Here is a 22,750-nt window from a genome sequence, read left to right on the forward strand (position 1 = left end):
ACAAAAATGACAAAACAATAAAATTACAAAAAATACATTGAATGGCTCAAAATTATCCATTTTTCTTTTATTGTAAAACACACTAGTATATTTAGTAAAGATCATGTTCCATGAAGATATTTAGTCAATTTCCTACCGTAAGTATATAAAAACTTTTTTGATTAGTAATATACATTGCTAAGAACTTCATTTAAATAACTTTAAATTATTATTATAAATTATTAGATTTTTTTGCTCCCTCAGACTCCAGATTTTCAAATATTGTCCTCCTAACAAACCAGACCTCACTGGAAAGATAATTTATTCAGAAGATGAGTAAGCGTTAATTTAACTGGGTTTGTGCTCCAGGGTCACATATATTAAGCTGAACTGTGACAGTGTGTTACTGATGCTCCAATAACCCTGGTGTCACCGGCTGAATGAGGAAGTGAAGGAGGTGGGCGTGTCAGTGAGGGTCATGTGACGCGAGAGGATGGGTGGGGGCGTGTCATTGAGGGTCATGTGATGCGAGAGGATGGGTGGGGGGGTCAGTGAGGGTCATGTGATGCGAGAGGATGGGTGGGTGACGGTGGACTCTAGTGACTGACTTGGAGAAGCTGGCCAGGCTCTGCACCACTTTGGCGATGAGCGTGAGGGTTCGAGAGGTGCGTTCAGACGGATACTCCTGCGTCAGACTGAACAGAGACGGAGACATGATGGCTGGACACAGGAAGCGCAGGAACAGAGACGAGCTGATTAGACGGTCAGCGATGTCCTCCCGGCCGCGCTCAGCACAGCGCACACGCCACGACGCAAACACCTCCTTCAGCTCGCGAGGAAACAGGCTGAGGAGAGAGAACACATCCCATCATGCACTGCCATCGCTTGAAACGGCTCTGGTAGCCATACGTTCCTAGTGTGAATTAGCAGATTGCTAACATCTTTTAGTATTCAAAATTAAAAACAAACAAAATAAACAATAAAACTGAGTAACCAAAACAAAAAATACAATCAAACACTAATTAATTAAATAATAAAATCGTAAATTAAAAATAAATAATTTTATTTCATTAAAACAGTAATTGATTAAATCATAACTGTAAAAAAAATAAAATAAAAAATAATTAAATGCCTTGCCTTGCCTAAATATAAATAATTCCAAAATAAAACTATTAAAATAAAGGAAATAAATTAAAAGGAACTGCATTATTAAAGCTGCAATATGCGATTTTTGTAATTGACCACAAGAGGGCGCATTTCCAACAATAACAAAGGCGAAGCTTGATGACGCTATGAAGCAGGTGACGATGGGAGATGTCGTTTTAATACGTTTTCACCATAGCAATGTATCTAAATTGGATAAACGAATCATGATCACGGATGAGGTTATTTATTCGTTTTTGTAGTACCTGTATATCTGATCGTATTATTTTATGTAATACCCCTCTCTCCCGGGTCCTCTCTGACGCTCCTCGAACTCGCTCCGAGTGGGACTCGAACCCGGGTCTTCAGCATGGGAGGCGGACGCACTAACAAGGAGGCTGAATGGCTACGCGTTTATGGTTAATGCCGTGTTGTTTAACATGCTCAAACCAATCGTTCTAAAAGTAAATTTGAACGAACATTTGCAAGTAATGACTAAATATATTATTAACAACACATATCCGATTGTATTTAATTGTACTGCCATAATCTCGGTCACCGAACGTGATAAAATCCTTATCTTAGTACAAAGAGCAATATAACTTTGTTTATAAGTGCTATTATTGAAACTGAAACAGTACATTTGTCATGTTATGTTATTTTCTCACAGGTAACGTTATTGATTAAAAAAATGCTACAGTGACAGAATGTACAGGCATGTGGTGTAATTCATATCTATTAAAATCATCTTTACTGTAACTATTACGTTACTTGTACAATAACAAAATAAATAATTGATTTGCTTACCTGTCTATCTGCTCTCTACATCTCGTACACGCCTGGCCGATATTTATCCTGGTTTTATTCCTCCGTTTGTCACACAGTCTGCGTGTATCCGAATATGGACGCTTACGTTTTACTGGCACTCCAATACTCGCCAAAGAGTAATCGTGATCCATAACAACGACAACCAAACCATACGCGCGGCTATAACATAACCACCACTTCCGCATTTGACCATGTGATATTCCGGTGTGGTGGAACATCACATGGTCTACACCAGAAACAAAGTATAGAGCGGACATTGCGTCACTGAGAGGCGACATTTCTTTTCCGGGACGGCCAGTTATTTAAAATCGGAATTTCTCTGAAATAAAAAATCTTTGGAGACTTTTGAGATATTGTAAGTACACAACTAGAGGAAATATATCACACTGTGCAAGTTATTTTCGGAAATTTTATTATTGGAGCTTTAAAATTTAAAATTGAAATTAAATAAATTTAACCAAAATAAAACATTCTGTAATAAATAAAACAAAAAAGCGAAATAATTGTAAATAAAAACAAACCAAAAGAAACACTTCCTGTAAGCAGACGGAATTGTGTATTTGTTGCGCTGCATGTCATGTGAGCAGTAACTGAGGAAGGGATTGGTCAGCTGACAGGGACTGACCAGTGAGAGTTGATGATCTTGCAGAGCGCTAGTTCGCAGCACATGCGCAGGTTAGCCTGATGATCTGAGAGCACCGAGGGAGGCGTCCGCATCGGATCCACCTCACAGTTCTCCTCCGACTCGTACAGCGCACGGATGAACTCTCCTGCAGAGCAGAGCACCGCCATCATCATCACCATCATCATCCTCACACACACACACACACTCACACACACACACACTCACACATATACACACACACACTCACCGATGGTGTCTCTGAGATAGCGGTGTGCGATCAGCTTCAGGAACTCCTCGATGGCTTTGGTGGCCAGTGTGTTTTCTCTGAAGATCAGATGCTCGCGCTCCATGAAGCGGTCCACCTCACACATGGCCATATCAGACAGGAAGTCCTGCACACACACACACACACACACACACACACACACACACGTTTATAGTTAAAATCAACAGACAAAAATAGTATTTAACCAAGAAATGGCCGACCCCGAACAGCTCAGTTCTTCTCCCCTCCTGCAGGTAGGCAACACTAGGGGGGGGGCGATCCGACGCTCTCCACTGACTCTGTATCACAGGAAGCTGCCTGTTTCTGATTTCTGACTTATAACTAAACACAGAACAATGTGTAACAGCTGCTGTGAGACGAGATGCACAGCAAACAAGCTGAAAAACACACAACTGTTTGTATAAGCAGTCAACCCCCCCCCCACCACCAAATACGAGCGTTTAAGGACACAGATAGTTCGATGTCAGAGTATTTCACTCGGATCACTTCTCAGACACAAGAAAGGTAAGGGAACAGCGGCACTAGTTTAGTTCCTCAATATATCTGCTCCTCTCAGATTCACATCGCGGATGAAATAATCCTGTGATATGATTAAAATAATAAATGTTTCCAGTCTCCCTCCAGTGAGCTCAGTTCTCAGAGTAATAGACACGTTGTGCTCTACTTCTGAGTTCCTAAACGCTCGTTTTTTGGGTTGACAGCTTATAAAACAGTTGTTTGCTGTGCACCTCGTCTCACAGCAGCTGTTCTGCAGTGTTCTGTTCATGAGACGGAGGCCACTTCCTGTAATACAGAGTCAGTGGAGATGCTGATGATGATGATGTCTCAGTGTGTGTGTGACCTCTGACCTTGGCCTTGCCGGTGCTCTGCAGGATGTGCACCAGCGCACAGGCCACTTCCTCCTTGCTCTTGGCGCTCAGCAGCGGCTCCAGGACGCCACACAGCGTGCGGTAGTTGTTGGTCACGTACTCGGCGAACTCCTTGTACAGCTCCATGGGCAGGATGCTCATGGTCTGGTAGCGGCTCTTGAGGCGCAGCGAGGCGTTGATGATCTTCCCGCCGCCCACACCGCTGCCCTTGGCCAGGACACTGGGCTGGATGACCGGATACCACTGCTCCACGAAGTGACGGCCCGTTATACTGGAGATGGGGATGCTGACCAGCCCCAGGTACGTGCTCTTCTCCTGCACACACACACACACATATCGTATCGTGAAGTTCACATCGCAGTATTATGGTATCGTGATATTCTGATACGGTTTGTGAGCACACCTTGCGTCTCTTCTTGTCCGTCTCCTTGTACAGGTGCAGTCTGAGGCTGCGGATGGCCGGCAGGTTGTTGAACTCGAAGTGTTCGCCCCAGAACACGGTGTCTGTGCGAGGCTTGCTGGTGGTGCGTGCGTACAGCATGTCGTCCAGACACAGCTCGCAGTAATAGCGCTTCTTCGGAGGAAGATCCCGGGCCTCGATGATCCATAGCTTCAGCACGTTATCAACACGACGACTGTTATCCTGCAGACACAGAGAGATGAACATAAAACTGACGCGTTTATCTACAATGCTTGACAAAGATTTATGTACTCGTTCAGTGTAGAGAAGGGTTATTATCGTTAAATATAACTATTAAAAACATCTCCGTTAACTAGAATAAAGCTGATATAAAAATTTTACGGAGCCAAATTTGAAATGTTGTCTTCACTAACTGAAATTAAATAACATTTAAAAAATATTAATAAATAAGGCAAGGCACATAAAAACGAAAGCTAAAAAAAGTTACAAAACATGAAACAAAAATGCAAAGACTTAAATTAAAATAAAACTGAAAATATAAAAAATATAATTGAAAATATTAATAAAAACATTTAATAGTAATATACAAATTACACTAAAATAAAAAATACCAAGTGAAACATTTTAAACTAAAAGAAAATAAAAATGTTGCCTTGGAAACTAGACAAACAGTTTAAGTAAAATGAATAAAATTATATATTTTTTAAATTAAACAAAAATAGTATAAATGTTTAATGTTAAAAGTATAAATAATGCTCAAATCAAAAAAAGGAGAAAAAATATTTAACACCTTGGTTTGTCTTATAAATGTTCTGACATTTCAATAAATCCTTTTAGCTAGAGATGTCACTCAGACAGGCTGAAATGCGAGCAGCTACCGTCGGGTCATCAGGCTGGAGTGAGAAGTAGAGTTGGGTGTCATCAGCGTAGCAGTGATAAGAAAAGCCATGCTTCTGAATGACAGATCCTAATGATGTCATGTAGATGGAGAAGAGAAGTGGTCCAAGTACTGAGCCTTGAGGAATCCCAGTAGCAAGGTGTTGTGACTTAGAAACATCACCCCTCCAAGACACACTGAAGGATCTGTCAGAGAGGTAGGACTTAACCCACAGGAGAGCAGTTCCAGAGATGCCCATCTTTCTGAGGGTGTTCTCTGAGAACATCGGACAGTCAGGGGACAGAGGAGGTGGTGGGTGCTGGTCTGGATGACATTCGGCAAAAGCTGTCCAAGCAAGATGTTAGAGTGGAGCAAAGAGTGTCAGTAGTCAGTGTTTGTGTCCAGTGCTGAAAACTGAGAGGGTGGAGGAAGTGAGGATGAAACCAGAGAGGAAGAGGGAGAGAGAGAGAGGGTAGGTTACGTGGAAAGATGACCTGGGGAGAAGTGTGGGTTGTGTCCAGAATCAATGTAAGGTTAGAAGTGATGAGGAAGTGGTCTGAGATGTGTAACTGAGTAACTTAAGTGTTGTTAGTGGAGCAATAGTGTGTGTAGATGAGGTCTAATTGGTAACCTGATCTGTGTGTAGCTATAGTAGACACAGGTCTCTGGGTTATCTAGGTGGATGTTGAAGTCACTGAGTAGTACCAGAGGATATAAATAACCAGAGGACAGTAAAGTAGTAGAGGACTATTAGGATTGCACTGCCTCCAACGTACAAGTGCAAGATTTACGAGTGTTAGTAGTAATAGTAGAGATTTGGAAGCACATATTGAGTACAACTGACTAAAACAAGTTATACAAAAAGTAAAGAAAGGGATAAAAAGCAATAGTCTGGTGTCTTATCGGTGTTCTTGCTCTGTGGAGTCGTGCAGATAGAGTTGATGGTCTTTACACTCGTCAGTCTTCACATGAGGGCTGAGAAAATATATACCTCCCAGATTCCACGTGATTGAATTCAGCTGGCCACGTCTTACTATTTATTACACCGAAACTGCAAAGACACGTGATACGCATGAGAACAAACACGACTTCAGCACGTGTTTACCTCCGTGAACACCGTTAACAAAACAAAGTGTCCTGGCAATGACAACAACGCTAAAATAAAACGAGAAAAGATACAAAACTGCTGCTCAACTGCTTATTAATATCTGTCCCATTAAACGCTCTCTGATTAATCTCATGACTGATGTGGTGATGCAGAGTAACGGTGGGTCAGAAAGCGGTGGTACCTTGTTGGGTTTGATGGCTCGCTGCAGGTTCTCGATCCATTTGTCCCTTTCAGCAGCAGAGCGGCACGCGAAACACTTGGTGCCCGACGCAGTCGTCACCTGAAGCACAGAGAAACCCTTCATTACACACCAATCACACATTACAGCTGTTGATTTTGTGTCACTTGTGCATGATTATTCAGCTGAGCATTTGTATTATAATAATACTTGACTGTTGATAAATATGATGCAGGGCAACAACTCCATAAGATATTGGGTCAAAAAATTATTAGTGATATTTCTCACACAATCAGCGAGAGAATCACAAAAGTGCTGTTTATGTCCAAATAGCACAAGTGCAAATGTGATTCTATACAACAGTTCAGTAAATAAGAAGTTAATATTGTGTTATATTTTAAACACAACATTGATTGTTTTTACTTAGTTTTGCCATAAAAAAAGAACTATTAAGCCATAGCAGAATTGTTGTGTGTCTGTGAGCAACACGGCGCGGTTTAGTTACGAATGAATCCATGTTTTGAACAAATCGAGTGAAATATGATTCAGAGGTGCGTTCATTAAGACAGGGTTGAGTAAAGGAAGACAACATATTCATTTCTGGGTGAGCTAGCCCTTTTAACTAATCTTAACAAATGCTACCCTACTGTACAGTGTTAGCCAGTAATTGTATGTCCACTGATGTAGTTTATCACAGTGTGTTACTCTCTAAAAGTCTGGATGGGGCTGATGGTTTGGGTAAGATCTGAGGATCTCAGGTGATATTCAGACATCAGCAGTGATTACAGACGGACAGACCTCGAAGCAGTACTCCTGGCCGAGGATGCTGGAGTGGACGGGTTTAATGATGGCATCCTCGTCCAGCGTGAGGTCCAGGGCCTCGGCCGCGCTGCTGGGGGACAGCAGGGACTCGTGAGAGTGAGACTCCTTGAAGCTCTGCATGAGACGTGTCCTGCACACACACACACACACACACAGACAGAGCAATATATATGTGCTGTGCATCTGTGTGACTCACTGAGGCACTATGGGAGAGTGAGTCACTGCAGCAGTGCAGAAGTGTGTGTGTGTGAGAGAGTGTGTGTGTGCGTACCTCTCCTGGTCAGCACTGCGGAATCGTGGCAGAATCATTTGGCGAAAGCTTCCAGTGCGGTCGAGTTTGGGTTGGCTCTTTGCTCGTTTAATTGATCCTTTGAGACGGCGACTTAGAAAACTCTGCAAACACAAACACACAGAGACAGAGTTAGCACAGGACACTGCTGGTGCAGGTACAGTTTCTCCAGCAGAGGGCGCAGTGAGTCAGTGAAGCTGCTGCCCACGCAACCATCACTGTGTGTATGTGTGTGTGTGTGTGAGAGTGAGTGTGTGAGTATGTGAGAGTGAGCGTATGAGAGTGAGTGTTTGTGAGTGTGTGTGTGTGTGTGTGTGTGAGAATGAGCGTGTGAGAGTGAGTGTTTGTGAGTGTGTGAGAATGAGCGTGTGAGAGAGTGTTTATGAGTGAGTGTGTGTGTGTGTGTATGTAAGTGTGTATAAGAGTGTGTTTGTGAGTGAGTGTGTGAATATGTGAGAGAGTGAGTGCGTGTGAGAGTGTGTGTTTATGAGTGAGTGTGTGAGTGAGTGCATGTGAGAGTGATAATGTGAGAGTGTGTTTGTGAGTGAGAGTGTGTTTATGAGTGAGTGTGTGAGTGAGTGCATGTGAGAGTGAGTGTTTGTGAGTGAGAATGTGAGAGTGTTTGTGAGTGAGAGTGTGTGTGTTTATGAGTGAGAGCGTGTGAGTGTGTGTTTATGAGTGAGAGTGTGTGTGTGAGAGCATGTGAGAATGAGCGTGTGAGAGTGAGTGTTTGTGAGAGAGTGTGAGAGTGTGTTTATGAGTGAGTGTGTGGGTGTGTGTGAGTGATTGCGTGTGAGAGTGTGTTTGTGAGTAAGTGTGTGTGTATGTGAGAGAGTGAGCGCGTTTGAGATTGTGTGTGTGAGAGTGAACGTGTGAGTGCATGTGAGAATGAGTGTTTGTGAGTGAGAGTGTGTGTGAGAGTGAGCTTGTGAGAGTGAGTGTGTGTGTTTGTAAGAATGAGCTTGTGAGAGTGAGTGTGTGTGTTTGTGAGAATGAGCGTGTGAGAGTGAGTGTTTGTGAGTGAAAGTGTGTTTGTGAGTGAGAGTGTGAGTGAGTGTTAGAGCAGTGATCCTCAAATCTGGCTCGCGAGATCCAGTTTCCTGCAGAGTTTAGCTCCGACTCCAATTAAACACACCTGCCTTTGATTTTCTAATGATCCTGAAGACACTGATTAGCAAACTCATGTGTGTTTGATTAGGGTTAGAGCTAAACTTCGCCGGAAAGTGGATCTCGCGAGCCAGATTTGAGGATCACTGTGTTAGAGTGAGAGTGTGAGTGAGTGCGTGTTAGAGTGAGTGCTTGTGAGAGTGAGTGTTTGTGAGTGCGTGTGAGAGTGAATGTGTTAGTGAGTGAGTGTGTGTGTGAGTGCGTGTTTGTGAGTGAGTGTGTGTGTGTGTGTGTGTGAGAGAGTGAGCGTGTGAGAGTGTGTGAGTGTGAGAATGAGCGTGTGAGAGTGAGTGTTTGTGAGAGAGTGTAAGAGTGTGTTTGTGAGTGAGAGTGTGTGAGAATGAGCGTGTGAGAGTGTTTGTGAGAGAGTGTTTGTGAGTGAGAGTGTGTGAGAATGAGCGTGTGAGAGTGAGTGTTTGTGAGAGTGTAAGAGTGTGTTTGTGAGTGAGTGTGTATGTGAGAGTGAGCGCGTGTGAGTGTGTGTGTGAGAGTGAACGTGTGAGTGCATGTGAGAATGAGTGTTTGTGAGTGAGTGTGTGTGAGAGTGAGCTTGTGAGAGTGAGTGTGTGTGTTTGTGAGAATGAGCATGTGAGAGCGAGTGTTTGTGAGTGAGTGTGTGTGTGTGTGTGAGAGTGAGTGTGTTTGTGAGTGTGTGTGTGTGAGAATGAGCATGTGTGTGTGTGAGAATGAGCATGTGTGTGTGTGTGTGAGAATGAGCGTGTGAGAGTGAGTGTTTGTAAGAGAGTGTGTTTATGAGTGTGTGTGAGAGTGAGCGCGTGTGAGTGTGTGTGTGAGAGTGAGCATGTGAGTGCATGTGAGAATGAGTGTTTGTGAGTGAGTGTGTGAGAGTGAGCTTGTGAGAGTGAGAGTGTGTTTGTTAGAATGAGTGTGAGAGTGAGTGTGTTTGTTAGAATGAGTGTGAGAGTGTTTGTGAGTGTGTTTGTGAGTGAGAGTGAGTGCGTGTTAGAGTGAGTGCTTGTGAGTGAGAGTGTGAGTGAGTGCGTGTGAGTGTTTATGAGAGTGTCTGTGTGAGATTGAGTGCGTGTGAGAGTGAGTGTGTGTGTGAGTGCGTGTTTGTGAGTGAGAGTGAGTGAGTGCGTGTTAGAGTGAGTGTTTGTGAGTGAGAGTGTGAGTGAGTGCTTGTGAGTGTTTATGAGTGAGAGTGTCTGTGTGAGTGAGTGCGTGTGAGAAAGAGAGTGAGTGTGTTAGTGAGTGAGTGTGTGTGTGAGTGCGTGTTTGTGAGTGAGAGTGTGTGTGTGAGAGTGAGCGCGTGAGACAGAGTGTGTGAGTGTGTTTGTGAGTGAGAGTGTGTGAGAATGAGCGTGTGAGAGTGAGTGTTTGTGAGAGAGTGTGTTTATGAGTGAGTGTGTCTCAGAGTGACTGTGTAAGAGTGTGTTTGTGAGTGTGTGTGTATGTGAGAGAGTGAGCGCATGTGAGTGTGTGTGTGAGAGTGAACGTGTGAGTGCATGTGAGAATGAGTGTTTGTGAATGAGACTATATGTGAGATTGAGCTTGTGAGAGTGAGTGTGTGTGTGTTTGTGAGAATGAGCGTGTTAGAGTGAGTGTTTGTGAGTGAGAGTGTGAGTGAGTGGGTGTGAGTGTTTATGAGTGAGAGTATCTGTGTGAGAGTGAGTGCGTGTGAGAGTGAGTGTGTTAGTGATTGAGTGTGTGTGTGAGTGCGTGTTTGTGAGTGTGTGTGTGTGAGAGAGAGAGTGAGCGTGTGAGAGTGAGTGTGAGAGTGTGTTTATGAGTGAGTGTGTGTGTGTGTGTGAGAGTGAGTGCGTGTAAGAGTGTGTTTGTGAGTGAGTGTGTATGTGAGAGGGTGAGCATGGTGTGAGAGAGTGTGTGTGAGAGTGAGTGTGTGAGAATGAGCGTGTGAGTGTTTTGAGAGTGTGAGTGTGTTAATGAGTGAGTGTGTGTGTGTGTGAGTGAGTGCGTGTAAGAGTGTGTTTGTGAGTGAGTGTGTATGTGAGAGAGTGAGCGCGTGTGAAAGCGTGTGAGAGAGTGAACGTGTGACTGCATGTGAGAATGAGTGTTTGTGAGTGAGAGTGTGAGTGAGAGTGTGAGTGAGTGCGTGTTAGAGTGAGTGCTTGTGAGTGAGTGTGAGTGAGTGTTTATGAGTGAGTGTCTGTGTGAGAGTGAGTGCGTGTTTGTGAGTGAGAGTGAGTGAGTGCGTGTTAGAGTGAGTGTTTGTGAGTGAGAGTGTGAGTGAGTGTGTGTGAGTGTTTATGAGTGAGAGTGTGTGAGAGTGCGTGTTTTGTGCATGAGTGTGTGTGTGTGAGAGTGAGCGTGTGAGAGTGAGTGTGTGTGTGAGAGTGAGTGCGTGTAAGAGTGTGTTTGTGAGTGAGTGTGTATGTGAGAGAGTGAGCGCGTGTGAGAGTGTGTGTGTGAGAGTGAACGTGTGAGTGTTTGTGAGAATGAGTGTTTGTGAGTGAGTGTGTGTGTTTGTGAGAATGAGCGTGAGTGAGTGTTTATGAGTGAGAGTGTGTTTGTGAGTGAGAGTGTGAGTGAGTGCGTGTTAGAGTGAGTGCTTGTGAGTGAGTGTGAGTGTTTATGAGTGAGAGTGTCTGTGTGAGAGTGAGTGTGAGTGAGTGTTTGTGAGTGAGAGTGTGCGTGAGTGTGTTTGTGAGTGAGTGTGTGTGTGAGTTGGCGTGTTTTGTGAGTGAGAGTGTGTGTGTAAGAGTGAGTGCGTGTGAGGGTGGGTTTGTGTGAGGGTGTGTTTGTGTGTGTGTGAGAGAGAGCGTGTGAGTGAGTGCATGTGATAGTGTTTGTTTATGAGTGTGTGTGTGAGAAAGCGTGTGAGTGAGTGCGTGTGTGTGAGTGAGCATGCATGTGTGTTTGTGAGTGAGTGTGTGTGTGTGTGAGAGAGAGTGAGCGTGTGATTGTATGTGAGTGTGTGTTAGCGTGTGATTGTGTGTGAGTGTGTGTTTGTAAGAGTGAGTGCGTGTGAGAGTGAGCGTGTGATTGTGAGTGATAATGTTTTTGTGTGTGAGAGAGTGTATTTGTAAGAGTGAGTGTGAGTCTGTGTGTGAGAGAATGTGTTTGTGTGAAAGTGTGTGTGAGTCTGTGTGAGAGAGTGTGTTTGTGTTTCTGTGAAAATGTGTAACTCGTGATTGCTTCACTTTAAGCAAACACTCAAACAGAACTTGCAACTGACTTACTAGCATATTTCAGGAAAAAAAAAAACTAGAGTGGCACTTTAGTTGATTAGATGGAATGATGGAATCCCCCTCAGATCATCTGAGATCAGGATGAGTTTGTTTCTTCATCAGTTTTGTAGAAATGTAGCATTGCATCAGTGTGTCATCAATGGATGCTCTGCAGTGAATGGGTGCCGTCAGAATGAGAGTCCAAACAGCTGATAAAAACATCTCAATAATCCACAGCACTCCAGTCCATCAGTTAACATCTGGAGAAGACAAAAGCTGAAACAAATCCAGCATTAAGATGATTTTAACCTTAAACAGTCCATAATAACACTTCCTCCAGTGAAAAAGTGTTCTGGTCTGAATCAGGAGAGAAATCTGCACAGATCAAGCAGCGTTTAAACAGATCTAAACTAATCTGTGAGAGACAACAGCAGATGCACTTTTTCATTGGAGGAAGTGTTATGTATTATATAGTCTATGTATTTGAGTTAAAAACGTCTTAATGCTTAGTGATTCAGTGTTCACGATGCGTGAAATATTGGAAGAAAATCCAAATGTTAATCCGACAGCAAGTGAAGGCTGCGTGAATATTTCTACTGACTTTAGCATAAATATTTGACGCAGCTCTTTTCCCTCGAGGTTTCCCGTACAGACGCTGTTCAGAGTAAGAGGAAAGTGTTTCTGTGAATCCTCACAAGGTCAAATTTCCCCCCGTGAGACGTCCTGAGATGGACCTGCTCTCACATCAAGATCTCGAGCTCGAGGAGAGCAGCACTTCACTCGCTAAAACCTGACATGAGCGACTTACTGTGAGACCGTCTTAAACAGATTCAACAGAACAGCCACTTCATAAAGACTTCAAACAGAAGATAATTCAGCATCTCTTAATAAACTAATATATTAGATCAGACAGAAAATACCAGTGAAAAATAAGCAAGGCATGAGCAAAACTCTCTCACATGAGGTTGTATTTAAACTATCAGTGTCCATGAGTGTGATTTCATCTGTTTCTTAATAAGATCTGCATACAGTATATTTCCCAATAATATTGTGGAGAACAAATGGATATATTATTAATTACTAATTTAATTTTATATACTATGATATACTATTTTTAGTTGAGATATTTGCACATGATCTGCAACATTTCTGTAGAAAAAAAACAAAACAAAAAAACAACCCACACAAAACACGACTAAAATACCGACCTGAAAATACATGCAGAATTATCTGCGCACACACACTGACACACACACACACACACTGACACACACACACACACACACACACGTATTCAGACACACAGAGGTTTGTTTTGTGAAATGTAGGGACATCCCATACTGTACAAACTGTATATTCTATGGCCCTACACTAACCCTAACCCTCACAGGAAACTACTCTCCATTCTGTGTGATTTATAAGTGTTTTTGAAAACTGGGAACACGGGGTAGTGTCATGATAAGTCACGCTCTCCTTGTAATACCTGTGTCATACCCTTGTCATTATAAAAATCTGAGTCCTGATATGTCACAAAAACAAGAGCACACACACACACACACGCATGCACACACACACACACGCATGCACACACACACACACACGCACGCACACACACACACTAGGGCTGGACCAAAATATTGGTTCAGTGGGTTGGCATTTGATTTTAAATGTGGAGACTCAAGACCTCATCTGTGTGGGAGAAGTTTAAATTGATTGAGGACAAGACGAAGACGAAGGCAGTGATACGAGATGAAACTGGCCAACCACAACAGAACATCAAATTTGGAAAATCTGTGTCAAGACGTCATAAACCGAACGCAGCAGCAGTTTACTGTCAGAGATCTGTCACGCCGCGCTGCATCCAGTGAAGACAGCATCATGGGTTCTGCTCTATTTAGTCACAGAGTCCTTCACTTAACATTAGAAATGAACGAACTGAATACAATCAAGCAGAAGCACTTAAACTAACCCAAAACACTGAGTGTGGACTGTTGAACACTGCCACAGCTTTAATTATGTTGTGAAGGGGGAGGAGCTATCACACAAAATAACCTTCATATAATAAATGGTTGAGTGCATAGTGCCTCATCTGAGACGTAGTGACACTGTATCCCACAATGCACTGCATTCCACATGAGCGACGAATGGAGCAGCAATAACATGCGCAGTGTCAAAACTAACAAGGTTTTTAAACTAACCTGGATTAGACATGCAAATGAAGTGTCAGAGATGATAAATGGTTGCAGCACATTGAGGAGGAGTGTGTGCTGTCTCTGAAGGGTGTAGGGTGCAGGGTACTCACTGCTTGTCTGAATGGCTGTGTAGGGGCAGTGGGCGGAGCTTCCATGCTTCTGTGCCGCGACGAGGCAAAGCTCTTCCTGCGAGCACGAGCGTGCTCTGAAACACACACAGAGAGAGAGAGAGAGATGATGAAACACACACACACACACACACACACACACTCGGTGGGCTGCTGTCAGTGTTTGGTCTTGTTTGGTGGTGATTCATCCCTCAGGACAGCAAACCTTTACAGAACTTCCATTCCTGCTGCTATAAATACACCCATCTCTCGTCCCACAGATTCATCATCAGCTCTCAGTATAATCACAGCAGAGATGGAGATCTCCAGCGCTCACGCAGACGTCTGTGACACCTGGGGATCTGGATGTGTTCGACTCGCCGACGCTTTCTCTCTGAAAACACTTGACCTGCCGCTTCTGGAGCTGACACACACATCTCAAACAGTCCAGAGTCAAACACTGAGCCCTAAATAACCTGATAATGCAGGCTACACCCACACAATCAGTTACGGCCCGCTCATTTGTGCCTTCTTTTGGATCACTTTATGTGTGTGATGCTTGAGAGATACGAAGTCAGGGTTAAGTTTCCCCGAGTCAAGCTCTTCCTCCGTTTATTCTCCGCACACACTCGTCTGGTGTGGACGCTGGTATGGTCATCATCAGGGTCAGTCTCCACATGTTTCTGTAAGGTTAAGCACAGCTGTGTTCTGTGACAGCGGAGTGTTTTACAGTCTGTAATGATCGGTCTCTTCTTCTCTAGGGTTGAGTTCGGACAGGGTTTTCCAGGATCCTGAGGTTGGTGTGCGCAGGAACAGTTTGGGGAATATCAGCCGTGTGTGATCTATAAACACGAGCGTCTGCATCACTTACACAATCACACTACAGATATAACACAACTGCAGATGTTTCATCAGACGGAGAGAAGCCCACGCAGAAGAAACATCTGAGACGATCACAAAACCACCGCTTCACTCTTATAATGCTTCAACGGAATAGTGTAATTCAGTGAAATCATGAAACTTATACACTTTATCAACAATTTATTAAAAGTTTAACAAAAAATACATTTTTAGGGCTCTATGAAATCTCATTTATTTTTTCTGGCTTTCCATTCAATGGTTTAATTAACTTTTATTAATAATATCCAATCAATTAAATGTGTTAAACTTTTGTAAAACAATTACATAATATATGAAGCGGTTTTATTTTTTGTGGATTTATGATTTAACACACATTTATTATTAAAAACGCCGGTAATGAAACACTAACACTGTAATGAATACTTTAAAATGAAATTAAAATGAACTTTTTTTTTATTTTTCTCCTGTGAAGGTTTAGTGTTCAAATCTAAACATTTAAGAAAACATGGCGATTATTATAATAACAGTAATTGTTATTGAGGTAGATTGTGATGTGACAGTAATATTGGTGTCAGGACCAGACAGGTATGTGTGTGTGTGTGTGTGTGTGTGTGTGTGTGTGTGTGTGACAGGTTTCTGTATGATATGACGATGCTTTTCTCTAAACACACTGCAGATTTGTTGTGTGCAGAACATACAGACGTCGTGCTGCTTTCAGAAACATGATCTGATACGTGTCCAGCTCTACGTTTGAAGCAGATTTCTGTGGTTCTGCATCATACAGTAACTTCTGCTGTGCTGTCATAAATCATAATGAGCCGATATGATCCTAAAGAAGATGTTTCTGAGCGTCTCATCACTGATGCTGATGTGTGTCTTCTGACGTAAAGTCCTTCTGTTTCGTACAGGTTTGCTCTTTGTTTGGTGGTCATGGAAACTGCCTCCGCTTCAGCAGAACACACACACACACACACACACACACACACACACACACACACACACACACACACACACGCTTCATGCCATCGACTGCAGAGAGACTTTAATTAGTCAGAAAACCACTGCTCCACTCCGCTCCTAAATTATGATTTCAATTCACCTGGGTGCGATCGAAACACACACACACACACACACACACACACACACACAACGAACGCCATTCTGGATGTTAATGCAATGTCAGGCTGAAGTGTGTGTGTGTGTGTGTGGGTGGGAATCGCTGAGAGCATCGCTGATACACGTATCACACACACACACACACACACACACACGCTTGAGGAAGGGTCTCTGTGTGTGGGTGTGTTTTGAGCAGAAGCATCTCACTGGAGAGAAAACACAGAACATGATCCTCTAACCTTCATCATCTTCATCATCATCACAGACATGGCCAATTTCTATACAAATGAACAGTAAACATCATTTTACAAATGATGAATATGTAAAAGGAAATTAAGAGCCACAGGCCTGTATTTAAACCTTCTGTGTGTGTGTGTCTGTGTGTGTCTGTCTGTGTGTGTGTGTGTGTGTGTCTCTGTGTGTGTCTGTCTGTCTGTGTGTGTGTGTGTGTAGAGTACTTTTTTAAATAATATCAGGGTCATATAAAATGTTCTTCTTAATTTGTCTGGTAATCAGATGAAGGCATAAAACGATTTCATTTATTCTAATCAAATAAAAAAACTTTTTTGGCAAAGAAAGTGCTGCACTACAAGGGTTAACTGTTCAAATTAAAGAGAAAACAAATGTGATTATTCATTTGAAATACAGCTTTATTCATATTTATTAGTAGTAGTGGCATTACTGTCTGAGTCTTCAGACGGCTAAACACTCATACATCTGACCGTTTCTTCTCTTTAAACCAAACTTTTATTGTGACGGGTTGCTGTGAGGAACTGTGTGTGTGACATGATGCTAGTTTTAGCTGGTTTATTTGATTTATTATTAATAAAGAGCGCTTCTCTCCTCGCCTCTGTGCTTCTAATAAGGTTATTACATCACTGTTTTTAGTACCATATCATTTTCATAACCCTGGTCACCACTGTCACTATCACAGAAAAACTAAGACCATATGATTTCTGCCGTTTGGGATGCACCGACAGACTTCCACCAGCGCTTCCTGTTTGTCCTGAAGCTCAGTTTCTCTTGCATTTTCTAATACTTTAATCCTAAACTGATGTACACTCAGTCAGTCATGTTTCCAGATAGTGAAATAGATCTGTGCATTAGTGTGAATTCATCTGACACGCTCTATGATCTCATCACACAGCAATAATACTGAGGAAAACTAACACTGTCTGTACACTTAAACAACACTTATTTTAAATAAGTATTATTTTGAAAAAAAAAAATAGCCTGCTGTTCTTGTATAATAAAAAAAAGAAGTTAATTTTGCACAAAATAAATTTGATAAATGTATATGAAAATGTATTATATGTTCTCATTCGGCGAAACCATATATGGTTCGGGCTCTAATAAAAACACTTTATTATTAAAGTGTTGTTAACACATGAATTCTGAGTCGTAATGCAGCTCATAATGCAGTGCATGACTGTAACCAGTTATTATAACACATTACAGCACTTATCTATTCAATCCTGCACCTACTGAACGTGTAATTCATTAACACTCATACATAACGAGTAATCAGCTAGTATTATTGTGCTTTTGAACTGTTATTATACATGGAAATGCACCCTAACTATTATTAAGAGAGAAATGCATTTATAACCGGTTATAAGAGGTTTAGCACGATGGTCTCTAGAGAACACATGACTTCTGTTAGTATTCAGTGAGAGAGAATAATCACCGAAAGCATCAGACTGTTGTGCAGGTTTGTCATGTTTGCGGTCACTAGATGAAGAACGTCAGGGTTAGGGTTCAATCTGGATCTGAATAATACATCAGTCATCTGTGTGTGTCTGCTGGAGCAGATCACATTCATCTCTTCATCAAATCCACTCGATGATGATCTGTGTCTCATCTGGCTGTGCTGTGTTTGTCGTGACACTACAGTGTGTGTGTGTGTGTGTGTGAGATGAGCGACTGATCAGATGCTGATTTCAACAGACTGAAGAAGTCTTACAGCTTTAACGACTTCTTTTTTCATTATTGATTATTACATCATTAGAATTTGGGTAGATATATTTTTACCTTGAAGTTCATGTAATCATTAGCATTTTATATGATATATTTACACATTATTTTTAGCACGAAGAATGCAACTTAATGCATTACATTTGTAAAAAAATCAAATGTGCTCAGTTTTATCAGACTGACCTGATCACACAAACACTGGCTACGACTGATGCGGTCACTGATAGATTGTGTATTCAGTGACAGCTAACTTCAGTTTAATGCATTATATTCTCTGCAGTAAATGTATTTATTTGCATTATTTATGACACGTGTGTGCGTTTTATTCGTGCCCTATCAGGATTCAATGAAATGCATTATGTTCTCTGCAGTAAATCGAGTCCTTTGCACTTTAAAGCATTATATAAATCAATTCTGATGTATTGCACACCCACACTAATGCACTGGCTTGTTTTCTGCAGCCCTGGAATGTAATAAAAGTGTTTCCAGTAAAAGAAATGCACTCAGAATCAGCAAGACTCCAGAGATCGACAGCGACAGACCCAAACCAGCGCTGGATTCACTCTCACTGTCATGAAGTTTAGCACTTCTCAACTTTCTGACGCTCTCAGCGCTCAATATACACATACTAGAGATCTGACCAGAGCTCCTCAATCATGTGTGCTGCAGAACAGACCATAATATCCCCCAGACTGACCCTAGCAACAGCACAGCAAACACCTCCTGCATGTACAGATCCAGTTTAACTCAATACCAGCGCTCTCATTAATCACAGGAGTGTTTAACACATTGCACCATATTTAAACCCACGGCAGAAAATGTCAGAAAAGAGTGCAGATTCTGTGTGGGCCGATGGAGAAGTGTTTTCGGCAGAGATCCACCAGCTACAGGAGATATGCTGCTGGGAGTTAAAGACTAGCAAACCCAGTCTGCAGTATGCATACTACCTTCACAACATCTACAGTGCCTATGTTTTATAAAATAGTATGTAAAACAGTATGCATGCCATCTAAATCCAAATATACTTTATTTGCCATGTATTACTTTTATAAAATATATAAAACAGTATGCATTACGCATAGCATCTAAATCTTGTAAATATGCATGGTACACTGCATACTACTTCTATAATAGTATATGAAACCACACAGTGTGCATACCATCTAAATATTTGTGAATACACATAATATACTGTAGCATTTGTATGTGAAACAATATGTAGTATGCATGATATATTGCATACATGATGCATCGCAAACACACTTTTATTAAATATGTGGAACAGCACGCATACCAACTCCTGACTGAACACAATATGCTGCACACTATTTTTACACAATGCCTTGTGAAACAGTTAGAGTGCACTGCAAGACTGCTGTCTTGTGAGTTTGTTGCATTATGTTCAGTGCATATCATCTGGTTAGAGTCACAGAAATACAATGTAAATACTTTTTTTTCCTGCTCCATTAATGAGTCACACAAGATATTAATATATCATATTGCATGCAGTTTGTAATGTAATTTCACATTACATTGTATTGTATTGATGTATGGCACTGTGGCATATACAGCAGTTCCTGCAGTGTGCACTGTATCCATGCACACACACAGAGTATACAGTGCAGAAACAGCATATGCAGGAGCAGTGGAGCGGTTCAGGCGCGCTCCTGTGAACACGCGCTCTGTAGGGGGCAGCAGTGAGCGCGCGGGGAGAACACTACTGGACACGCGCAGCCCAACTATACATCACACTGACCCCAAAACAGCCTAGTTACTTAGATATATATACATAATCGAAAAGCTGAATAAACAATCTTTCCAGTGATGTGTTTGTTAGGAGAACAATATTTGAAAATCTGGAATCTGAGGGAGCAAAAAAATCTAAATATTGAGAAAATCATCTTTAAAGTTGTTCAGATGAAGTTCTTAGCAATGCATATTACTAATCAAACATTAAGCTATTATATATTTACGGTAGGAGATTTACAAAATATCTTCAAAGAACATGATTTTTACTTAATATCCTAATGATTTAAAGAAAAATGGATCATTTTGACACAAACGATGTATTGTTGTCTATTTATAACCCCTGAAAGCAAACAGTGCATGATTATTTACAGCAGTGTGACTAGATCCAGTCCTCGGGCTGTGACTCAGAGAAGTGAAGCTCGGGTTTAGTTGAGCTCTTACCGGAGAAGAGAGAGCGCAGGCGTCGGCCTCAGCGCGTCTCTCCGTGCGTCGGTCTCTCCGCTCCAGTAACTGACGTTAACGTTAACGGTATCATGGAAATGTTCCGTGCGTTCCTCAGGCATCGGTCATATCCTCACTGTCCTCAGATCAGTTCTGTGAGGCGGGAGAATCACGGTCTAACTCTGTCCTCACGCGAGTCGAGTTGGCTGCGGACATGTGCGGTGCTCTTCTTCATCACCGGATCATCATAAACAGCGAGATTCATCGATATCTCGCGCGCTGCTCCTCGGTCTTCAGTCTCCGCTCGGCCCGCGCTCGCTCGAGTCTCCGCTGCCGTTTCCAGGGTGACGCGCAGATTCCCGCCGGCGCTCATCGTTGGCTCCGCGGTGAATGCGGCTGCCGCGCGCGCGGCGGGTTTGTCATTTCGCCGACTCGCGAGCGATCTTCATCCCGTTACTCCCGCATCGTCGAAAATAAACGCGATATTCAGCGCGACGGTTAGACGCGAGCCAGGAATGATCCTGCGTGGGCGGACCGCGAGCGCATCATCCTCCTCATCTTCATCTCACACTGACAGAAGAAGAAAAACCATGCAGCGCTACAGCGCGCGTCTGACAGACTGAACACACCTGTAATAACGGCCGCGCAGGGTTTAAATTCTAACGTCTTTATCCGTCACGTTTGAAACTTTAGCAACTGCCAGAATTTTAACCGTCGGTCCGGATGAGCGGCGCGCTCCATTCACAACGAACCGAGTTCGAGTCCCGCGGAAGATATCGTTTCTTTTTTTTTTTTGTAACGATCAGGTAAAGTAATCAGTTTGTCAGATTATATTAGTGTCGAGTTAGTAGCTTCGCTTCAACGGGTGTACTACTGTACAATTAATGTTCATTTAAAACGCAAAGATAACTTACTCTTAACATGAAGCTGTCAAGTCCCATTCTGTGAATGCTTCACATTATACAAGTCTGCAAATTAATGAAAATTGAAAAATATATATATAGTTTGAGGGAATTATTTAAAAATTCAGAACAGGATCTATCAAAGTTGTGAATAACACACACTCGCACCAGAGATGGGCTCGAGCTCAGGTCACACACCCACTCAGAAGCACCTGGCTCGCGATGGTTCAGTCCGCAGACATGCTACACAACACAGCATGGAGCAAACCAACTGGTGCAGGAGGGGGGGGGGGCGGTGGAGTTGGCAAGTGGCACAGTGACTTACAGTTTCCATGACAACACAAGGCTTCAAATCTGTGGATGGCTGTCCTCCATATGAAATAAGAACGAGTATAAAGCAAAAGGAAAAATAAAAAGAGAGAGAAAGATGGTCGGCCAAAGTGCTTTCGCTCCCCCGAGCCATCGCTTAACACACAGCTACATCTCTGTAACTATTGTCATGGTTACCAGCAGAGAGGCTGTGTGTGTTTCATCTCCTGAAATAAAATCACATGTATCTGTGTTAAACAATCCACATTCGAAATAATACAGTAAATACAGTAGCACTACGTGTGTGTGTGTGAATTTAGCATGTTTGTGCATAAATATGAGTTCAAGTAAGATTGTAAATGTATAAATACAGCACAAGGACTGTACGATAAACATTAGTCAAAGGCATGCTGACACCAATAATGATAACTATAATGATAAACGTTAACGTTAAAAGCCTGCTGACACAAGAACGATAACTATAACAATAAAGGTTAACGTTAACGGCATGTTGACACCAAGAACAATAACTATAACTATAATGATAAACATTAACATTACAAGCCAATAAATGTTAATGCAAAAGCATTACAACACCAAGAACAGTAACTTAAACGTTAACGTTACAAGCCGATAAATGTTAACGCAAAAGCACTACTTCACCAAGAACAATAATTTTGACGATAAACGTTAAAGGCATAATGTGTCCAAGAACAATAACTATAATAAGAAACGTTAACGTTACAAGCTGATAAATGTTAACGCAAAAGCACTACAACAATAACTATAATAAGAACGGTTAACGTTAAAAGCCTGCTGACACAAGAACTATAACTATAACAACAAACGTTAACGTTACAAGCCGATAAATGTTAATGCTAAAAGCATTATGACACAAAGAACAATAACTTTTTAACAATAAATGGTGACGTAAAAGGCATAATGAGACCAAGAACGATAACTATAATAAGAAACGTAACCGGCATGTTGACACAAAGAACAACTTTAATGATAAACTTTAATGTTGACACAAAGAACAATAACTACAGCAACAAATGTTAACATTATAAGCCTGCTGACACAAGAACAATACCACTATAATGCTAAATGTGAACATTAAAAGCATGTTGACATGTTGTAAAGCGATTATTAAGCTTTATCGTTATTGTACATGATGTAAGAATGAGGTGACATACTGCACATAACATATGACATAACATATCCATGAAGTCAATGCGCCATATTTGCATTCTGCCACATCATCTGACAGAATCACCAGGAACTTTATAGCACAAAAAAAGTAGCGTATAACTACGCTGCTGATTAACTGTGCTGTATGCATATCGTAGTGTAGATGT

At 42.0% G+C, this 22,750-nt stretch overlaps 1 protein-coding gene across 5 annotated transcripts in view; it reads right to left on the reverse strand.

The window, feature by feature from the left end:
• Positions 1 to 22,750, reverse strand: part of LOC113119714 (ras/Rap GTPase-activating protein SynGAP-like) — a 44,257-nt gene that overhangs the window by 13,204 nt on the left and 8,303 nt on the right. For 2 of the 5 annotated variants that reach the window (XM_026289333.1, XM_026289332.1), the window contains exons 4-12: positions 14,044 to 14,138; positions 7,408 to 7,529; positions 7,113 to 7,266; positions 6,318 to 6,416; positions 4,134 to 4,373; positions 3,710 to 4,045; positions 2,823 to 2,967; positions 2,576 to 2,720; positions 588 to 824 (exon numbers count right to left, since the gene is read on the reverse strand). In XM_026289333.1, coding sequence (XP_026145118.1) covers positions 588 to 824; positions 2,576 to 2,720; positions 2,823 to 2,967; positions 3,710 to 4,045; positions 4,134 to 4,373; positions 6,318 to 6,416; positions 7,113 to 7,266; positions 7,408 to 7,529; positions 14,044 to 14,138 — 1,573 coding nt within the window. Of the gene's footprint in view, positions 1 to 587; positions 825 to 2,575; positions 2,721 to 2,822; positions 2,968 to 3,709; positions 4,046 to 4,133; positions 4,374 to 6,317; positions 6,417 to 7,112; positions 7,267 to 7,407; positions 7,530 to 11,753; positions 11,906 to 14,043; positions 14,139 to 20,181; positions 21,021 to 21,095; positions 21,561 to 22,750 lie in introns of those variants that run through there. The other 3 variants (XM_026289335.1, XM_026289334.1, XM_026289336.1) reach the window with 3 other exon arrangements.

The sequence above is a fragment of the Carassius auratus genome, chromosome 19 (genome assembly GCF_003368295.1).
Source record: "Carassius auratus strain Wakin chromosome 19, ASM336829v1, whole genome shotgun sequence".
Taxonomy (NCBI): Eukaryota; Metazoa; Chordata; class Actinopteri; order Cypriniformes; family Cyprinidae; genus Carassius; species Carassius auratus.